Below are 19,561 nucleotides of genomic sequence, written 5' to 3'. Positions count from 1 at the left end.
GGGGAGAAGATCACATGGGCTGCATTGTTCAGTGGCCCTCAATTCACACATCACGTGGAGGCAAAATAAAGCCTTCTTGGCCTGATCTTGTCTCCATGGCCAGACGCTGGAAGCCACTCAAACTGAGGTCACCGTAGTTCTCTGTGGGAGTTCTGAAAATCCCTTACTGGCCTCTTCAACTTGCCTGTTTGCAAGTAACGGTGGGCGGTGGGTGTTGGAGCTGCCTGTGTGGGCAGAGGGTGGGAGGAAGCAGAGGGACCTGGAGGAGAGGAGGCAATGCCGAGGGACCCACTGGCCCCGGGGCAGCTGCACACCACGTGGTGACTGTAACTCTCCTCTCTGTAAATACAGGTGGGGACGCGGCAGTGAACGCTTTTCATTTTCTAGTTCTTTTCCACGTCTGGAGAATTCCCTGCTCTGTGGGGCTCGGTGGGAAGTTGCGCTCGCCTCCCAAATGCTCACTGTAGTGGCTTGAACTGGGTCGCCCCAAAAGATGTGCTCACATCCTAAGCCCTGGAACCTGTGAGTGGGACCTTATTTAGAAAAAGATTTTCGGCAGACGTCTCAAGACGAAAGCATTCTGGATTAGGGTGGGCCCTGAACCCAAAGACAGACGTCCCTATAAGAGACAGGCAGATGGGACTGGGGATGAGACCCAGGGGAGAAGGCCCCGTGAAGATGGAGGCAGTTTGGCCACAAGCCAAGGGCGGCTGGCAACCACCAGAAGCCAGAAGAGGCCTGAAGCAGATTCCCCCTCAGAGCTTCCAGAAGAAACTGACCCTGCAGACGTCTTCATCTAAGACTCTGGCCTCCAGAACTGTGGGAGAACACATTTCTGTTGTTTTAAGCCCCCCCAGTTTGTGGTACTTGTCATGGCAGCCACAGGACACATGCATTTCTCTGGCCTCCCTTGCAGCTAGGGTGTGGGCACACAGCCCCTCTCTGTACAGACTTTGCACCTGCACCAGTACCTGGCTGTGTGCGGCAGTGCCCATGGGGCTGTGGGTGGTTGGGCACAGAGTGCCAGGTGCTGGGGGAGGCACTGCACATCTGGGGCTCAAGTGCACAGCCCGCCACCCTCACGGCGTCAGCTCTGCATGGGATTTGGAGCATTCTCCCTGCTGCAGAGACACCGAGCCCCGTTCCTGAGTCCTCCTGGTGACCCTGGGAGCTCCCCCAAAACCTTTAGGAAAAACCTCTTGTCTGTTCAATGTGGCCACAACCAGTGTCTGTAGCTGTAGTTGCAAGGCCTGCTTTCTAACCTACATTCTCAGGTCTCCTGGTGGGCGGCCCCCAGCCAGGAGTGGAGCAAGGTGACATGTCACAGAAGGGCAGGCAGCAGGCAGCGAGAGCAGCCCTTCAGGATCCTGGCCCTGGTCCCAGTTTTATCTATATTTCTAATTTGCTGAATGAACTTGGCAGATCACGTAATCTCTTTGTGGCTTCTCCATCATCACTGGGGAAAACAAAACTGTTTTGAAGGTCGAATGACAACAAGGATTTTAAAAATGTCAACGTACTTTGTAAAGCATGACTATATGAACCACGTTTCACGTGACTTAGGAGAACTGGCTTTTGTATGAGCCTGAATTTTTTTCTTTGAAAAAAATCCAAGCAATTCAAACAAGACATGAGAAGTGACATTCAGTGAGTCCTTATGAACAGGAATCGGCCGCATGGTGTTTGGTGACGCCCCAGCCCTGCTGGCCTCAGGTCTGGATTTGGTTTCCTCATCCCTCAAGTTAATGAACATGGTGCCGTGGACCGTTAACCTCTGCCTTGACATTGACAGAGAGCCTTCTGCCTCGCGAGTCGGATGGGAAGTTGTAACGCTCGTGCGTTCAAGCACTCGCCTTATTTGCAGATGAGGACACAGAGGACGCATGACTAGATGCATAACGTCCTCTGCCCAGATGTTTAGCTGTGGGGTCACTGAATCAAGACTTGAATCGATTGTCCTATGCTCATTAGAGTTTTTCTGTTTTCCTTTACGGAGACTGGAAACCACAGAGAATGGGTTAGTAGCCGTGTTCCCAAAAAACAGACTACAGCGTGCGGTCGGTGCGTCCTCACTTATGTACGAAAAGACACACTTATTACTCAGCAGGAGCTCCTGTCCAGAGAGGTCGAAATCTGGGGGGCCTCCTGTTTTTATTCTGTGCCCTCCTGCTCGGAAAGGCTGTTACCAGGCGCTGTTCTGTGGACCGTGTCACCCTGTAGGTGCAGTGCTACTTTGAAAGTGCCTGGGGGAGGCCCCTCCTAGCCTTTGTCAGCATCAACGTTTAGGCATTTCACAAAGAAAACACATCACACTTCCCTTCCCTTTGCACCACTAGCTTATGAGTTAACTTACACAGAGGTAAGAAGACATCTAAGCAGAAAGGAAACACAAGATTCACTCACATTCGACGCGTTTCTCCAGCACTGCCAAGTGACTGGCAACCTCTGCTTTCAGTTCGTTGATTTTAAATGCTCTAGGAGTGAAAAAAAGAAGAGACAAGAAGTAACTCACAAGATTATCAAAGTTAAAGTGGGTCCATCAAACAGCTGTTGAGCCGCTGCCCTGGGGGAGGTGTGCAGGTAGGCTGGTGAGGGCGGACCTGAGGACGCTCCCAGTTGCTTTTAAGGAACTCAGTGTGTGGGGGTGGGAGGAGGAAAGAGACACACCCTCAGACTATCTAGAGGGTGTGGTTTCCAAGCCTGAGGTGCCGGTGGGGATGTTTCCTCCCCTGGGAGTGAACAGCTGGGTCCTCTGCTCACAGCCCTGCACCCTGCCCCCTGGGCACACACCACCTTCAGGGGACCTGGTGTGACCTCTCCAGGCTCCAACCCATTCAAGCAAACAATTCTTAGGCTTTAAGAAAGTGCCACCATATGCCCTCCCCCCACTGGAGTTACCCTGGGGCAGTGAGATGTCACAGCGAAATAAGTGAGAAGAGCCAAGTAAGGCCAGATAACCCGGAATGAAAAGGCGCGACATCTACACAGCATCTCTGTGACACAGCTTATTTCAAACGGTGTCAATTCTTGTGGGTTGAATTTGGAGTCCCAGAAGAGCCAGCGAGTTGAGAAAACTCTTGGCAAACAAGAGCCCTCATTCTAATGCCCCCACCTTCCATGGTCTTTGGTATAAGGTGAGTGTTTCCTGGACCCCACCCGGCTGGCTCAGTTACAGAAGTCACAGAAGGATCACGTGGGGAAGGCAGCTCCTCCAGGTTAAGTGTCTGCGACCAAGACAGCCTCAAAGCAAGGAGCACCATTGTCATTAGAAGAACAAGCACCTGTCTCTGGAGATTATGTATTTAGAAGATTCTGTACCTTGAGAACTGCTCTGCAACCTGGGTCAGCACGGTCTGGACTAATTCTTCTTTCTCTACAGACCAAAAAAGAAAGACAGATGGAAAAAGGGAAGGGTCTCCGGGTCCCCTTGGGCCTGAATCCACCGCTATGGCTATGTGGCACTGAGGTCGTGGCGAGGAGTGGCCTGCGTACCGGACGCAAGTTCTGGCCCCGTCAGTGCCCCAAGCCTCTCCTGCCCGCCCGCAAGGGCATTTTCCCTCCTGGACTGCTCCAGGCCACCAACCTGTCTCTTCTCTCTCTCTCTCTCTCTCTCTCTGTAAAAGCAGGCAGCACTGGGTCTCTACACAGGGGAAGCCTGATTCGCTTTATGGGCCAATTACTGTGACAGAGTGAGTTCAGGGCATATTTCAAGTGCACAACAGAGTGTTCTCATGGCGGGTCAGAGAGGGGAAGCAGGCCAAGGCCTGTCCCTTTGTTGCCTGGCACGCACACCGGGCTGGGCGGCTGGTTTTACAAGGTGCAGGTCCTAGGCTGCATGCAACCTGCCTGGTTTCCTGTTTCCTGAATGGCCCAGTGCCGGGTACCTCGGGGAAGGTGTGGATGCTCACTGACTTGTCCTTTCCAGCAGGACTGCGCTCCTGGGAGGGGGTGGCTCCAGCCGGCCATTAGGACCCCCCCCCTCAAACACTGAGGACTTAGTGCTGACTTCATGTCAGCGGTGCTGACGCTACGCGTAACCCTCCACTAAAACCAAAAGAAACCTGCCCGAACACACACAAAGTCTCAACAATCCAATTTGCCAAAGGGGCTCAAAAGCTAGAAATGTTCATATGCTCTGAGTTAGTGTCTCTGTTTCTAGGAGATACTCATGTACGTACACAGAGGTGGTCATCACAACATTTTTTCACATAGTGAAAACTGTAACAACCTATATATCCATCAAATGGGTATAAATAAGTGACGGCATATCTATCTGTACTGTGGAATCATATTCTGCTGTTAGAATATCTTGGAAAATGTGCACATCTATTGTTAAAGCAATAAAATAGATTGTAACACAGTAATATAGTGTGATCCTATTTTTGAAAACATTACAGGATACTCTCCAATATAATAACAGTAGTTATTTTTAGTTGTAAGATGATATGAAAATTTTATTTTCTTATATTTGCTTCTCTATATCTTACACATTTCTATAATGAATATGTTAATTCGTTTAAAAAAATTAATCAATCTAAATTAAACTTTTTAGACCTCATCCCTTCACCTGCCAAATGAAAGGGGAAACCAGATGACCCAAGGTTCCCTCTGGCTTTAGCATTCTGTGATTTGATGAAAGAAAAATGACATTTCATTATATCTTTTGAAGTTACAATAGTAAAAATGTCACCAGGAAACTTTCACAGAACTGTGTGTTGATCTGTGTTTACCCGAGGGTCTAGGTTTCAGAGAGGCCTGTACCTACCGGGGAAGAAAAGTGCGGACTCCACCAGGGAGAAGGCTTCACAGGCCCTCCTTGGTGAATTGGCAGGATTTTACATCACTTCTTTTGAAATCTTTTGGAAAGGAATGCATCACATAGCCTTCAAGAGTTAATGATCTCAAAGTCTTGAGATAAATTTAGAAGGCCATCAAACAGTTGACATATATAGACTAGCCCACTGAATAACAGCAGAACACACATTTCTTTCAGGTGTCTATGAAGCATGTACCAAGACAGACCATATCCTGGACCATACAGAAAACCTCAACAAATTAAAAAAAATTGAAACCATATAGCATATGTTTTCTGATCACGAGAGAATCAAAATAGTAATCAATAACAGAACTATAGAAGGAAAATCTCCAAACACTTGGAACTAAACAGAACACTTGTAAGCAAGCCATGGATCAAAGAGGAAGTCTCAAGGGAAATTTAAAAAGATGTTAAACTGAGTGAAAGAGAAGATATAACACATCAAAAGTTAGCCATAGGACATAGCTGAAGCAATGCTGAGAGGGACATTTATAGCACTGAATGCTTACTTTAGAAGAGAGAAAAAAAATGTCAACACAGTAATCTAAGAAAAAGAAGAACAAAATAAACCCACAACAATAACTAAAGGAAGGAAGCAAATGATGAAGAGCAGAAATCAATGAAATAGAAAATGGAAAAACAATGTAGAAAATCAATGAAAGAAATAGTTGGTTATTTAAAAATATAAATAAATTGACAAACCTCTAACAAGACTGTCACAGAAACACAAAGAGAAGACACAGATCACCAAAGTCAGGAAGAAAAGAAGGAACATCACTACAGACCCAACAGTTATCACAAGGATAGTAAGGAAACACTACAAACAACTTTATACACATGGATTTGACATCTTAGATGAAAATGGACCAATTCCTAGGAAAGCATGAACTACTATATCCATTCGATATGAAATAGTTAATTTGAGCAGCCTATAAGTATTAAGGAAATTGAGCTTCTAATTTAAAAAAAAGAAATTTCCAGGTGCACATGGTATCACTGGAGAATCCCACCAAACATTTGAAGAAGAATTAACACAATTCTAAACGATTTTTTACAGAAAATAGAAGAGGAGGAAACACTTCCTGAGTGTTTTTTTATAAAGAGAATATTAACTTGATACCACATCCAAAGGCAACAAAAAAAAGCACTACAGACCAATGTTCTTCATGACTATAGATGCGGAAGTCCTTAACGAAATAGGAGCAAATAGAATTCAGCAATACACAAAAATAATTATACATTGCGATCAAGTGGGGTTTATTCGAGGGATGCAAGGCTCACTCACTATTCAAAAACCGATCCATGTAATCTACTATAATAACAGGCTAAACCTAACGAAGAAAAAAACTCATCTGATCATATCAATTGAATTCATAAAAAGCACTTGAAAAAAATTCCACACCTGTTCCTGATAAAACCCTCAGGAAAATAGGAATGGAGGGGAACATCTTCAAGCTGATAAAGAACAACCACAAAAAAACCCACAGCTAACATTATACTTACTGGTGAATGAATGGCTGCTTCTTGCCTGAGACTGTGACAGAGCAAGGATCTGCCCTCGTTAGTCTCCTCTGACACAGTGCTGGAAGGTCTAGCCAGTGCAACAAGGCAAGAAAAGGAAGTAAAAGGCATGCGGACCAGGAAGGAAGAAATAAACTGTCCCTGTTTGCAGATGACATAATTGTCTACATAGAAAATTCCAAGGGATGCACAAAAACCCTTTTAGATTAGTAAGTGAGTTCAGCAAGGTCACGCGATACGAGATAAACAGACACGATTGTATTTACATATACTAGCAATGACCATCCAGAAACTGAAATTAAAGTCACAATACCATTGACAAACACTTAAACAAAACTCAGGCATAAATATAGCAAAGCATATGCTGAAGCTGTATGCTGAAAACCACAAAACACTGATTGAAGAAATCAAAGAAGATACACATAAATGCAGAGACATACCCTATTCACGGTTTGGAAGACTCAACATAGGAAAGATGTCAATTCTCCCAAATTGATAGACAGGTTTAACTCAGTTCCTATGAAAACCCCAGAAGGATTTTTTTGGTAGAAACAGACAAGATTTTCTAACATTTATGTGGACATGCAAAGAAACTAGAATAGCTAAAACAGTTTTGAAAAAGAAGATGAGATGGGAAGACTCAGTCTTTCTGATTTTAAGACCTATTATGTAGCTACAGTGATTAAGATGGGTGACATTGGCAGAGGGACGGACACAGAGACCAGGGGAATACAACAGAGAACTCAGAGTCATCCCCACACAAATGGCCTGATTTTTAAAAAAATAAATTTTATTGGGGAATATTGGGGGACAGTGTGTTTCTCCAGGGCCCATCAGCTCCAAGTCGTCCTTCAGTGTAGTTGTGGGGGGGGGCAGCTCACTGGTCCATGCGGGAATCAAACCGGCAACCTGTTGTTCAGAGCTCATGCTCTAACTAACTGAGCCGTCCAGCCACCTCTGCCCTACTGATTTTTGACCAACGTGCAAAAGCAGTTCAATGGAGGAAGGGCAGCACCTTTTCAACAAACGGAGCTGAAGCAATTGAATATTCAGAAGTAGAAAAATGAGCCTTGACCTAAACCTCACAGTTTATGTAAAAATTACTGCAAAATATAAAACCATAACACTTTTAGAAAAAAAATAGGAGAAAATCTGCAGGACCTAAGTCTGGGCAGGAAATTCTTAGACTTGACACCAAAACCACAATCCATAAAAGGAAAAACTGATCCACTGGACTTCATCAAAATTAAAGCTTTTGCTCTGAGAAAGATCCTGTTTAAAGGATGAAAAAATAAGCTCCAGTCTGGGAGAAACTGTTTGCCAACCACCGATCTGACAAAGACTTGAATGTAGAATATGAAGATAACTGTCAAAACCCAACAGCCCCAAACAAAAACAACCCAATTTGAAAATGGGCGACACTAGCAGACGTTTTACTGAAGAGAAAAAATTGATGAAAAATATGGACACGAAAAGATACAGAGCATTATTAGCTATTAGGAAATGCAAATTAAAACCACGGTGAGGTATCACTGCACATTTATCAAACAGGCTAAAATAAAAAACAGTGGTAGAGATGTGTAGAAACCGGATCATCACACATTGCCAGGGGAAAACGGCTTGGCAGCTTCGTTTTTAATCATTAAGTAGACTCCAGATTTATTTGGATTCTCCACTAATGACCTTTTTCTGTTCCAGGATGGTTTGGCAGCTTCTTAAAAAAACTTAATATATAACTACCATATGACTTAGCAATTGTACTCCAGAGCAGAGAAATGAAAATGTATGTTCACAACACAAAAACCTGTACATGGTGTTCTGAGCAGCTTCATTTGCAATAGTCCCAAAGTGGAAACAACCCAGACGCCCTTCAGTGGGGAACAGACAGACAAACTGGTCCATCCACCCCCAGGGACATGACGCAGCAATGAAAAGGTTCCATCGATACAGCAACCACCCTGGGTGAATTTCCAGAGAATGATGCTAAGTGATAAACGTTATTCCCAAAGTTACCCAATGTATGACTGCATTTATGGAATGGTCTTGAAATGACAGAATTACGGAATGGAGACGAGAGTAGTGGCTGGTGGGAGTTAAGGTGGGGCTGGGGTGGGAGGAAAGGGGGTGTGGCCAAAAGAGGGCAGCTGAGGGACCCCTGTGTGGATGGCACGGTCTGTGTCTGACCGTATCTGTGCCAACAGTCTGGCTATGGTTTCTCACCAGTTTCTAAAGACGTCACATTGTGGGGAAATTGGAAAAGCCTACATGGGCGCATTTTTCCTTACAACTGTGTGTGAATCTGTAATTATTATAAAATAAAGAGTTACATAAAACATTTCATAGATAGAATGGGAGAAAGAAGTTAAGGAGGAATTTTCCTTTGGACTTTTGAGGTGGGATCCTTTGAGCATTACGGGATTTTAATGCCTAAATGGCATGTCCAGCCCAAGTAGTAAGCATGCTTTTTGTGACTTCATCTCATACCTTCTCTCCTCCCGACTCAGGCCAAGGGGCAGACATTCACATTCTGGCCTTTGTCACAGCTACACCTCAGCCTATGTGCCCCCTGTGCCAACCTACCCGCTGTTCCCAGAAAGGGCCCAGGTGCAGAGCTGAGCTTCCAGCGAGAAGGGCCCGGGCACCACTGCACAGGTCTTGGGCTCACACGCCTTCTGATAACACACCAACTGCATTCCTTTGCAAGGCGGCAGGAGTAAACATGCTTTTATCATAAAGGCCACCCCCACCCCCCAGAGCCAGACCAGGAAAGAACCACCTTCCCTTCCACGCCTCACTGCAATTCCTGCATCGGCCACTGCTTCCTCCCAGGGGGTTCCAGAACTTAGAAACGAACTGTGCTTTTGTGCGCAAAGCACTAGGGACAGGGCCCGGTGAGCGCTGCCTGACTTAGCTCTTGTCCTTCTATTACGTGACTAAGGGTCGCCGACAGCGATTACATCACTAAGTGTCACCAACGTCACTAAGGGTCCCCGACACCCTTTCTTGCTTTCAGTATCTCCCCCCTCTGAGTTCCCAGTCCCTAGGGTGACAGGCAGAGCTCTGGGGGCACCACCTCCAGGTGGAGAAGTGACAGCATCCTGCCTGCAATGTCTCAAATGTGCCTTTCATTCCCTCAGCGCCTCTGGAACCCTCAGATAGCCCTGAACCCCTGGATTTTGGGGCAACAAGCAGTTTTCAGTGGCACATGTTAGTCATTCCCAACCTATCAGAAAAAACTGTTATTATGTAGGAAACCCTTTTCTCGAAGCTGCATGGTGCATATTGAATTTTTAAAATTAAAGCACATTCAAGTAATTTTGTTTTCAGAATTTCTTAATAGCTTTAAGGATAAAGCAGCAGCCAGGGGTGCTGGCAATTCAGGGTCGGACATGACTGGGTCTCTGGGGTCCCTCTGGACCTGGATGTGTATTAGGAAATAGGGAGAATGGAAATAAGATTCCGAGAGATGGGACGTCAGCATGAACTACAGCTGATCCACACAGACGGAAGCCGAGCAAGGACCAGCCATGTTCACCGGCCACCCTCATGTTCTCCAGAGGAAACCGGTTCACAAGAACAGTTGGCGTGCGATCTAGTCGCGTCCCCGAGCCTGGGCCCTCAGCGGACTTCAGGGGCGCTGCTCCATGCTCACTAAGTGCATGACGTACTCTTAGTACCGACGGCTTTAATAAAGGCTAATGACTCGGCCCTCGCAAATGATCCCAGATGACGACCGAGGATTCCAGGGGCTGGTCGTCAGCCTCTTCGAGTCTGGGCTGCTGTTCACCTGCTTACACCTGGACTGGCCTAAGTTAGCTGGTGTGGGGTGCTCGTCCACGGGCCTCTTGGATGACAGGCGCCAATGGGCAAGTGCTGGGGCTGGCAGAGTCTCACACACTAGAGAAGTTTAGTTTAGTTCAGCTCCAGGGCAGTCTTGGAGGCTGGCAGCGGCTGGGTCTAGTTTTTAGGGGCTGACACATCAGTCCAGCTTCGGGCCATGAGCCTGCACTCGAGTGGCCTCAGGACCTGGCCCCGGGGGCAGGACCAAGGGGGCTGGGACAATCTAAGCCCTGGAGGTGACTGTGGAGTTGTCCCCTGCGGTTGGTGGGCAGGATGGCCCCACCCAGGCGGTGTTTCCCCAGCTGCAATCCTCAGTGACCCAGCAGAGCACTCCTCCCTGCTGGCCAGAGGCTGTCAACCGACCCCACCTTTGGCCACTAAGGACAGTTCAAGGAACCCGCCTCTGTTTCTCCCACCCCTTCCGGGAATTGTTTACTTGTCTCAGACAAACCCTGAGTGTCCCCAGCGCAGAAGGACATCAAAACCTGGCTCCACTGATCCACAGGACAGATCAGTTTGACATGACACCCTACGGCGGCTGGCCGGCCAGCTGTTCCACATACCTCGTCAACCTGTGCAGAACAGGTCGTAACCACGACACCATCCTTCGTCCTCTGCACCTGAGCTGCTCGGGGTGCCCTACCTGGCTCCCCTGGGGCAAAGGAACGCAAGCTCAGTCCCAGCAGGATGCTGGGCCCCCCACCTGCGCACTGAGGGATGATGGCAGAGATGTCGGCACGGACATCTGAACCCGAGCTTCTGGCCCCTCAGTGGTACCACAAACAACACCCTGTGGGCATGCGTGGAGCTCCGCTTCGTTCCCATCTCTCTGGATACGGGCAGCTGTGGCATGGCTCCACGGCGGTTTCCATGCTATTGAACGGTGCATGGAACCGTGTTTCACCGCAGTGCCACCTGAAGCAGAGACGCTGAGCACCCCCCAAGAAATATGTACGTAACAGGTACTCTCCAAAAGCAGTAAAAAAAGCCCCAAACTGTCCCTTCAGGAAGAGGTCCCTTACTTTGCTTGAGGGAAAAGAACCCACATTGCTTGGCCCCACAGACAGACACCCCTGCGGCCCTGGAGACTGGCGGGGGGAGTGCATTTATTTCTGCTTTTGTCCAGGGCTCTGACTAGGAAGGGCTGGCACTCCCCATCTGACTCGCTCTCCCCTCCTTCCTGGGGTATCACCACTTCTGTTCCAGGAAGTAAGAGGGGCGAACTCACCTGTCCCGCTTGCGCTCTCCCGGCCACTCCAGCCAGTGGAGGACATTCTAGCCCAGGGTACAGTCATCGGCAATTCACTGTTTATGAACCTCATAAAACACATGCGGAATGAGGACGTCTCCTTTATAACCCAGGAGCACAATAAACCTGTGCTATTAACAGTGACCTCACATCACTCCTTAAAGGCACAGGGGCCCTTTCCATGGTCTGTCCTACGGAGAAATCACTTGTTTTTCGGAAGCCAAAGGGATGGATGTCCCAGGTGACCTGTGGTGTGACTGTGGCTGGATGCTGTGAGCCTGTCAGATGTAACCAAGAAAGCAAAGTAGACCAGAGGACGCCAGGAGCACGTCTGACGTTTTGGAGGGTATCTCGCACCTGTGGGGGCTGAGCTGCGGCAGGGATCAGACAGGGCTTTCCCTTTCGCGTTTAGGGGAGGGGAACTTCCTGTTTGCAGCTGAAGTCTGATTTCAGAGGTTTGGGCACAGCCCTCCCTATGCCCTCCTCTCCTGCTCAGGTCTGGTTTGTAAGCAGAAAGTACCTGCCTGGAAGGGGAGTAGCCGCTGGGACAGCTGGCAAGGGGATTTTCCTTTATTGTTTTACAGATTGCAGCAACCGTAACAACATTTATTGGGCTCTATTCCGTGTGGTTTGCATATGTGGATCATTTATTAAGGCCCGGAACTCCCCGGAGTGGCTGTGTGAGCTCCAGAAAAGCCATGTCACAGCACGGCCAAATCAGGTTCCCACGTAGGGCCACAGAGACGGGCTGGTGGCACTCACCATGGGAAAAGTATCCTGCACACACTCTTACCCCGTGGTGACGAGGTGAACTTTCAGGGAGAAGGACGTGGGTACGACATGCTCCGAGAACGCCCTCCGCTGAATGTGAATTTGGGAACAAGCAGCTGATCGGACATGCTATTCGGACCTTGTCTGTTCTGACAGCCTGTGTACCTCACTGTGACCCCACAACCCCTGGGGAAGTTTAATTACAGTGATGACAAAGGGCTCAGCTCTGGTTCACCACGTCTGGGCTTTGACAGTGTGTCCAGTGACCCCACAAGACTCGTTTTGGGGAGAATTGGTGTCAGGATAAATCCAACAAACAAATGAATTACGGGTACCAATGACAGGGACTTTTGCAAAAATCTCTTAAAGGCTGAGACTTTTTTTGCAAATCTAAGGTCTTATTCCATCTGTGGACTTAACATGTTGCACACAGTTGTAGAGGCTGTAGCAAGATAAATTAAAAAGTAAACCCCTAGATGACACAGATGTTGACAGTAGCAGAACGAGCCTTTAATGCCGCAATTATAACTGCATCCAAGGACTAAAGAAAAATATGTTAGTAAATGGTAAACAGATGGGGGACCTCAAGAGAGAAATCTATGAAAAAGAATCAAATGAAAATTGGAGAATTTAAAAATACATCTGAAATAAAAAAATTCATGAAGGGGCTTAGAGCAGTTTGGAGTCAGCAGAAGAATCAAGTCAATAGAAACTATCTAATCTGAAGAGAAGAAAGAAAAAAGATTAAAAAACAATAGAGGCAGTCACTTGAAGACAATAGCAGACTTTCTAACACACGGGTAACTAGGGTCTCAGAATGAGATAGGATGGTGTATAAAACACATTTGAAAAAATGTAGCTGAAAATTCTACAAATTTGGTGAAAACACAATTTGATGGACCACGAAAGCTCAATGACCACCGAGCTGAATAAATAAAAAGAAAACCAGGGCTACACACAGCAGAGTCAAACTGCTGAAACCCAACAAATAAAGGAAAAACACCTTGAAAAAAGCCAGAGGAAAATGACACATTCCATGCAGGGGAATAATGATAAAACAAAAGCTGATTTCATTAGAAACAGTGCAAGACAGAAAGAAATGAATCAACACATTTAAACGTCTTTTAGGAAACAAAACTGTGAATGCAGAATTCTATTCCCTGAAAAACCATCTTGAGAAGGAAGGCAAATCCAGACAAGCTCAGATAAGGCAACATGGAGGAACTAGTCACCAGTAGTTCTGCGTGTCAAGAAGCGTTAAAAGAAAAAAAGAAACTCTTCAGGCTGAAGGGACATAACACCAGTTAGAAGTTGGGGTCTACAGGGAGAAATAAAAGCACCGGAAAGGGCAAATGTGTCGGTAACTATAAAAAATTATCTTCAAGTTTCTTCTCATAATTTCTTCGAAAGACAACTGGCTGCTTAAAGCAATTCTTAAAGCAAAAATTGTAATATTGTACGGTGGTGTTTATAATGTGTGCACAGGGTCTTAGTCCGTTGGGGCTGGTCTAACAAAATCCCATAGACAGACTGGATTAAACGACACAGAGGTATTTTCTCACAGTTCTGGAGGCTGAAAGTCCCAGGCCAAGGTGCCTGCAGATCCCGTGTCTGGTGAGGGCCCACTTCCTGGTGTCCCACATGACTGGGGCGGGGAGGGGTGGAGGAGCTCTCTGGGGCCTCTTTTACAAGGGCACTAATCCCATTTATGAGGGCTCCCCACCCACATGACATAATCACTTTCCAAAGTCCCACTCCCTCCAAATACCATGACACTGGGTGTTAGGAGTTTGACATTTGAATTTTGGGAGCTCACAAACATTCACTCTATCGCACAGATGTAAAATATATGGCACAGCAGTTGTGGGGGAGGGGTGAGTGAAATTATATTGCTAGAAGTCCTTACTTTTAATGTGAAGTGGTACAATATTAATTCTAAATAGACTAAAAATTTAAGGATGATTTTAAAATGGGGAAAAGATCTGAAAGACAGTTCAACAGAAGAATATATACAGATGGCAAATAAGCACATGAAAAGATCATGTCATTAAGGGAATTATAAATTAAAACAACGAGATACCACTGGACGCCTATTAGAAAGATGAAAACCCAAAACACTGACAACACCAGATGCTGGTGAGGACGGAGCCACAGGAACCCTCATTACTGCCGGTGGGAAAGCACAATGGGACGGCGACTCTGGAAGACAGCCTGCTGGTTTCTTACAAAACCAAAACGTGCTCTGTCCATATGATCCAGCAGTCATGCTCCTTGCTATTTACCCGACGGAAGTGAAAGCTCACTTCCACACAAAAACTTCCACACAATATTTACAGCAGCTTTGCTCATAATTGCCAAAACTTTGAAGCAACCGAGATGTCCTTCAGAAGGTGAATGGATAATAAAATGTGATCCATCCGGACAATGGAGTGTTATTCAACACTAAAAAGAAATGAGCTATGACGCCATGAAGAGGAATGGAGGAATCTGAAAAGCATATGAATAAATGAAAGGAGCCAGTCTGAAAAGGCTACATACTGTCTGATTCCAACTGTGTGCATTCTGGAAAAGGCAAAACTACGGAGACAGTAAAAAGATCAGGGGTTTGGGGGAAGGGAGGGAGAAACAGGTGGGGCACAGGGGACTTTTAGGGCAGTAAAACTATTACACTTGACATTACAGTGGTAGAAACATGTCGTTACCCACAGACTGTACAGCACGAAGAGTGACCCTAATGTCAACTGTGGTCTTTGGCTAATAATGACATGTCACGGTCATATAACAAGTGTATAATTCTAATGCAGGATTTTGATGGTGGGAGAGGCTGAGTGAGTGCATGGGGAGGGAATATGTGGGAAATGTCTGTACTTTTTACTCAATTTTGCTGTGAACCTAAAATTGCTCTAAAACTAAAGTCTATAATTAAAGAAAAAGGGTGCATTGTGTAATACCTAGAACAACCAACTAAAACTAATGATAAAAAGCCTATAGAAGCAATAAAATGGAATATAAAAATGTATCCAATTAACCCAAGAGAAGGCAGAACAGAAGGAACAGGAAACAAAACCGAGATCAATAAAAAACAAATAGCAACATGGTAGACCTACCCTCAGCCATACCAATAAATATATTACATGTATATGGACATAGGAAGAAAAATTACATAACACAAAATTATATTACATAAACTCTTTCATGCAATATAAGATTATTTTATGTAATATAACTGAAAACAGAAAAAAGGAGAACACCCAACTGTTTTACAAGGCCACGTTAACCCCAACATCAAAACATGACAAAGACATTACAACAAAAAATAGTTATAGACCAATATCCCACTTGAACATAGACACAATAATCCTTAACATGTTATTAGTAAATCAAATCTGGCAATGTATAAAAAGAGAATACATTTTATATCAGGGTAGAGGTACTGTATACCCTTGGTTAAATTTATTCCTAAGTGTTTTCCTAGGAATACTGCCCCGAAATACAAGTACAGTTATCCCAGGAAAGCAAAGTTGTTTTAGCATTTCAAAATCAGTCAACACAATTCACTATCTTAACAGAATAAAGAGGGAAAATCATATGATCATTTCAGTAGATGCAGAAAGAACAAATGACAAAACCCAACACTTATTTATGATAAAAACCATTAGAAAACAAGGAATAAAAAGAAACTCCTGAATCCATCTCAATAGAAGCAGAAAAATTATCTGATACAATTTAACAAAGAATTTTGTCAAAGAACATTGGACAAAAAGCATTTACCAAATGAAGAGAAGAGGATTTCCTCAACCTGAGGAAAGTCACTGCCAAAGATACTGGTGGCCCACATCAGACACTGTGGTGGAAGAGTGGATGTATGTCCTCTAAGGCTGGAATGACGTGAGAATTCTGCTCGCCTTCATTTAATTGTATTGGAGCGTCAACTAGTACAGCGAGACAAGTAAAATAAATAAAAACCAAAGAGATTGGGATGCAAGAAGTAAAACTGTATTATCAGAAGATATGATCGTCTCTATGGAAAATCCTAGGAATTTACAAAATAAGTACCAGAACTAATAAATGAATGTCAGAAGATTCTATGTCAACATACAAAAATCTGTTGTATTTTTATAAACTAGCAGCAAACACATGGAAAATTAAATTAAGATCCCATTGACAATAACACCAGAAAACAGAAAATGCTGAGGAATAAATTTAACAAAAAATATACGCAGGACTTTGACTCTGAAAGCTGTAGAACTCTGCTGAGCGGAGGGGTGTATCATGTTCATGGATTGGAAAATTCCATTTGTTGTTCCCATATTAATTAAATTAAATGAACGTATTGAATATAATTCCAATCAATGCTATTTATAATTAAGAATCAACTTGTCAATTTAAAAACATTGGCAAAGTGATTCTTAATTCTAAAATTTGTAGGGAAAAGAAAAGGACCTATATAACCCAAACAACTGAAAAAGAAGCACAAATGTGGAAGACTGTCTGATTTCAAGCTCTAGCAATTAAGCCAGTGTGGTATTGGTGTCGGGATAGACAAATAGATCAGTGAAAGAATAAAGTCTACAAAGAGATGTACATGTAGAGAAAAATAATTTTCAAAAAAGGCGCCAAGGTGATTCAGTAGAAAATGAAAGTCTATTTAACAAGTGTTGCGATAACAGCTGGATATGTGTGTGGCGGTAAAATAAAAGATTGTCAACCCCTACCTCACACCACACAAAATTAATTTGAAAAGGACCACAGATTAAAATATAACAGCTATGAAATACAAAAACACAAAAAATAAAAAACACAAAAGAAAAACTTGTTAAGTTAGACTTCATCAAATTAAAAACTTCTGCTCATGAAATGTCCTCATTAAGAGAATGAAAAAGGCAAGTCATAAACTGGGAAATGCAATATTTGCCAAATATGTACCTGACTAATGAATTATACCCAGAATATACAGTTTCCTGCAAACCAGTGATAAAAAATAATGCAAACCTGTTTAAACAATGACCAAAATACTTAGAACAGACACTTCCCAAAGTAAGATATTCAAGTAGACAATAAGCACATTAAAAACATGCTCAACAATCATTGTCATCCAAAGAAATGCACATTAAAACCATAATGAAATATGATTTTATACCTACTTGAATGTCTCAGACTTGAGCATGCCTGGTTCTGGGGTGGCTGTGGGTCACTCACACATGCTGGTGGGAGTGTGGAATGGCACAGCCACTCAGGAAAACAGTGTGGCAGTTTCTTATAAAGTTAAACATGCACTTATCATAGGAACCAGCAGCATCCTTCTAGGTAAAACCCAAGATAACTGGTAAGACCATCCTGAGACCCGACAATGCTTACAGGAGCTTACGGTAACTCCAAACTGGGAATCACCCAAATGTCCATCAACAGGAGAGTTAATGAACAAGCTATGGCATACTCACGAAATGGAAACGTACTCGCAATACAAAAGTATATGAATGACATGCATGAATCTTAAAAACATGATTCTGATTGGTACATTCCAGACAAGATGGCACAAGAGGTAAATGTTGTGCTCACCTCCTCTCATGACCACATCAAAATTACAACTAACGACAGAAGAACCATCATTGAGAATAGCCTGGAGTCTAGCTGAATCGAAGCCCTACAACTAAGGACATAGAGAAGAAGCCATGTCCAGACTGGTAGGAGAGGCAGAGGCACAGAACGGGCTGGTCCCACACCTGTGTGTGACCATTAAAAATCTGGAGGGATATCTCGGCTGCAGAGGTCTCCTCCCCAGAGGAGGAAGGGGTCCTAGTGCCACACCAGGCTCTCCAGCCCAGGCTTCTAGTGCTGGGGAGAGAAGTCCCTATAATTTCTGGCTGTGAAAACCAGCAGAGATTGTGGCTGAGTGAGACAGAGGCAGCTGCAGTCCCAGGCACTCCTCTTAAAGGAAGCACGCAAGGACTTACTCACCGATGGAATCATTGGCTGTGAGCTCCAGTGCTGGGCCAGCAGCTGGAGAGACGACAGGGACATATGAGGGGATATTGAGTTTTCTGGCTTTGGGACAGGGCCTGGAGGGGCAGGTTTCTCCTGATGGAGATGCTGGCAGAAGACATTGTTCCTTTGTTGAGCCCTGCCCCTTCCAGCGTGCAGATGCAGGTGGCCACCATATCTGAGTCTCCATCAAACTGGCTGACACCATTGGCTCACCATGCCTCATGTGGATTTGAGACCACACCCCACCCATATTTTGGGCACACCCAAGCCGCTTCCAGTGGCTTTTTCATACAAACTGTCTGCCTTGGCTCATGCTGCAGACTTTCCTAGGGTCTCTCAAAGGTTAGTGGAACCCAGACAAGCATCATCTGGTTTTGGCATGTCCTGTACCTCTGGCTGAGCTGCCCTAAGCCTGGCACTAGTGGCAGCTGTCCTTGGTTCATGGCATGGCCTCTCAAGGCACTTCCAAGGATGGCATAGGAGGTGGCCAGCTGTGCATTGCTTTGTGGCTCCTGTTGGGTGGCCTAGAGCAGGGCGGCAGGATGGGGCACAGGCTGTGGCTGAACTTGGCCTGCAGCAGGTCCCCTCCCAGGTGGCTCTGGGACTGGCATGCCCAGTGGCCAGCTTCAAAATGAGTTGGAGCATCACCCAGTCACTTCCCAGGACGACGCACCCAAGGGGCAGATTGGGCAGGAACCAGAGTCCTGCTGAGGCAGATCCTGCTCTGTAAGATCAGCCCCTGCACAACAACTTCTCCACTGTAGTGAAGGCCAGTCCTCACAACCAGTGAGCCTGAGGGTCAGTCCCTCACATTGCGTGCAAATAACTACCAAGTCTCAACTACAAGAGGAGGGCACACACAACCCACACAAGGGACATATCAGGAGCACCCAGCTCAAGAAACCAGGGAGATTGTACCACTGGGTCCCACAACACACCTACTACATAAGGCCACTCTACTAAGACTGGAAGACATAACAGCACTACCTAATATATAGAAACAAATAGAGGGAGGCAGCCAAAATGGGGAGACAAAGAAACACATGTCCCAAATAAAAGAACAGAACAAAGCTCCAGAAAAAGAACTCAACAAAATGGAGACAAGCAATTTACCAGACACAGAGTTTAAAACACTGGTTATAAGGATGCTCAGTGATCTCAGGGAGAACTTCAACAAAGAGACAGGAAACATAAAAATGGAGATAGAAAATGTAAAAAAGAACTAGTCAGAAATAAAGAATACAATAACTGAAATGAAGAATACATCAGAGGGAATCAATAGTAGATGAGATGAAGCAGAGAATCAAATCAGTGATTTTTGAATAGAAGGTAGCAGAAAACACCCAATTAGAACAGCAAAAACAAAAACAAAAAAATCC

The 19,561-nt window shown here is 45.1% G+C and overlaps 1 protein-coding gene across 5 annotated transcripts in view; it reads right to left on the bottom strand.

The window, feature by feature from the left end:
• Positions 1–19,561, bottom strand: part of PDE9A (phosphodiesterase 9A) — a 97,065-nt gene that overhangs the window by 29,669 nt on the left and 47,835 nt on the right. For 3 of the 5 annotated variants that reach the window (XM_033126980.1, XM_033126981.1, XM_033126984.1), the window contains exons 5-6: positions 3,319–3,373; positions 2,404–2,474 (exon numbers count right to left, since the gene is read on the bottom strand). In XM_033126980.1, coding sequence (XP_032982871.1) covers positions 2,404–2,474; positions 3,319–3,373 — 126 coding nt within the window. Of the gene's footprint in view, positions 1–2,403; positions 2,475–3,318; positions 3,374–11,405; positions 11,535–19,561 lie in introns of those variants that run through there. The other 2 variants (XM_033126982.1, XM_033126987.1) reach the window with 2 other exon arrangements.

This window comes from Rhinolophus ferrumequinum, chromosome 2, assembly GCF_004115265.2.
Source record: "Rhinolophus ferrumequinum isolate MPI-CBG mRhiFer1 chromosome 2, mRhiFer1_v1.p, whole genome shotgun sequence".
In the NCBI taxonomy this organism is placed as follows: Eukaryota; Metazoa; Chordata; class Mammalia; order Chiroptera; family Rhinolophidae; genus Rhinolophus; species Rhinolophus ferrumequinum.
The sequence above is the reverse complement of the archived record's forward strand: the minus strand, read 5'-3'. Positions and strand labels throughout refer to the sequence as shown.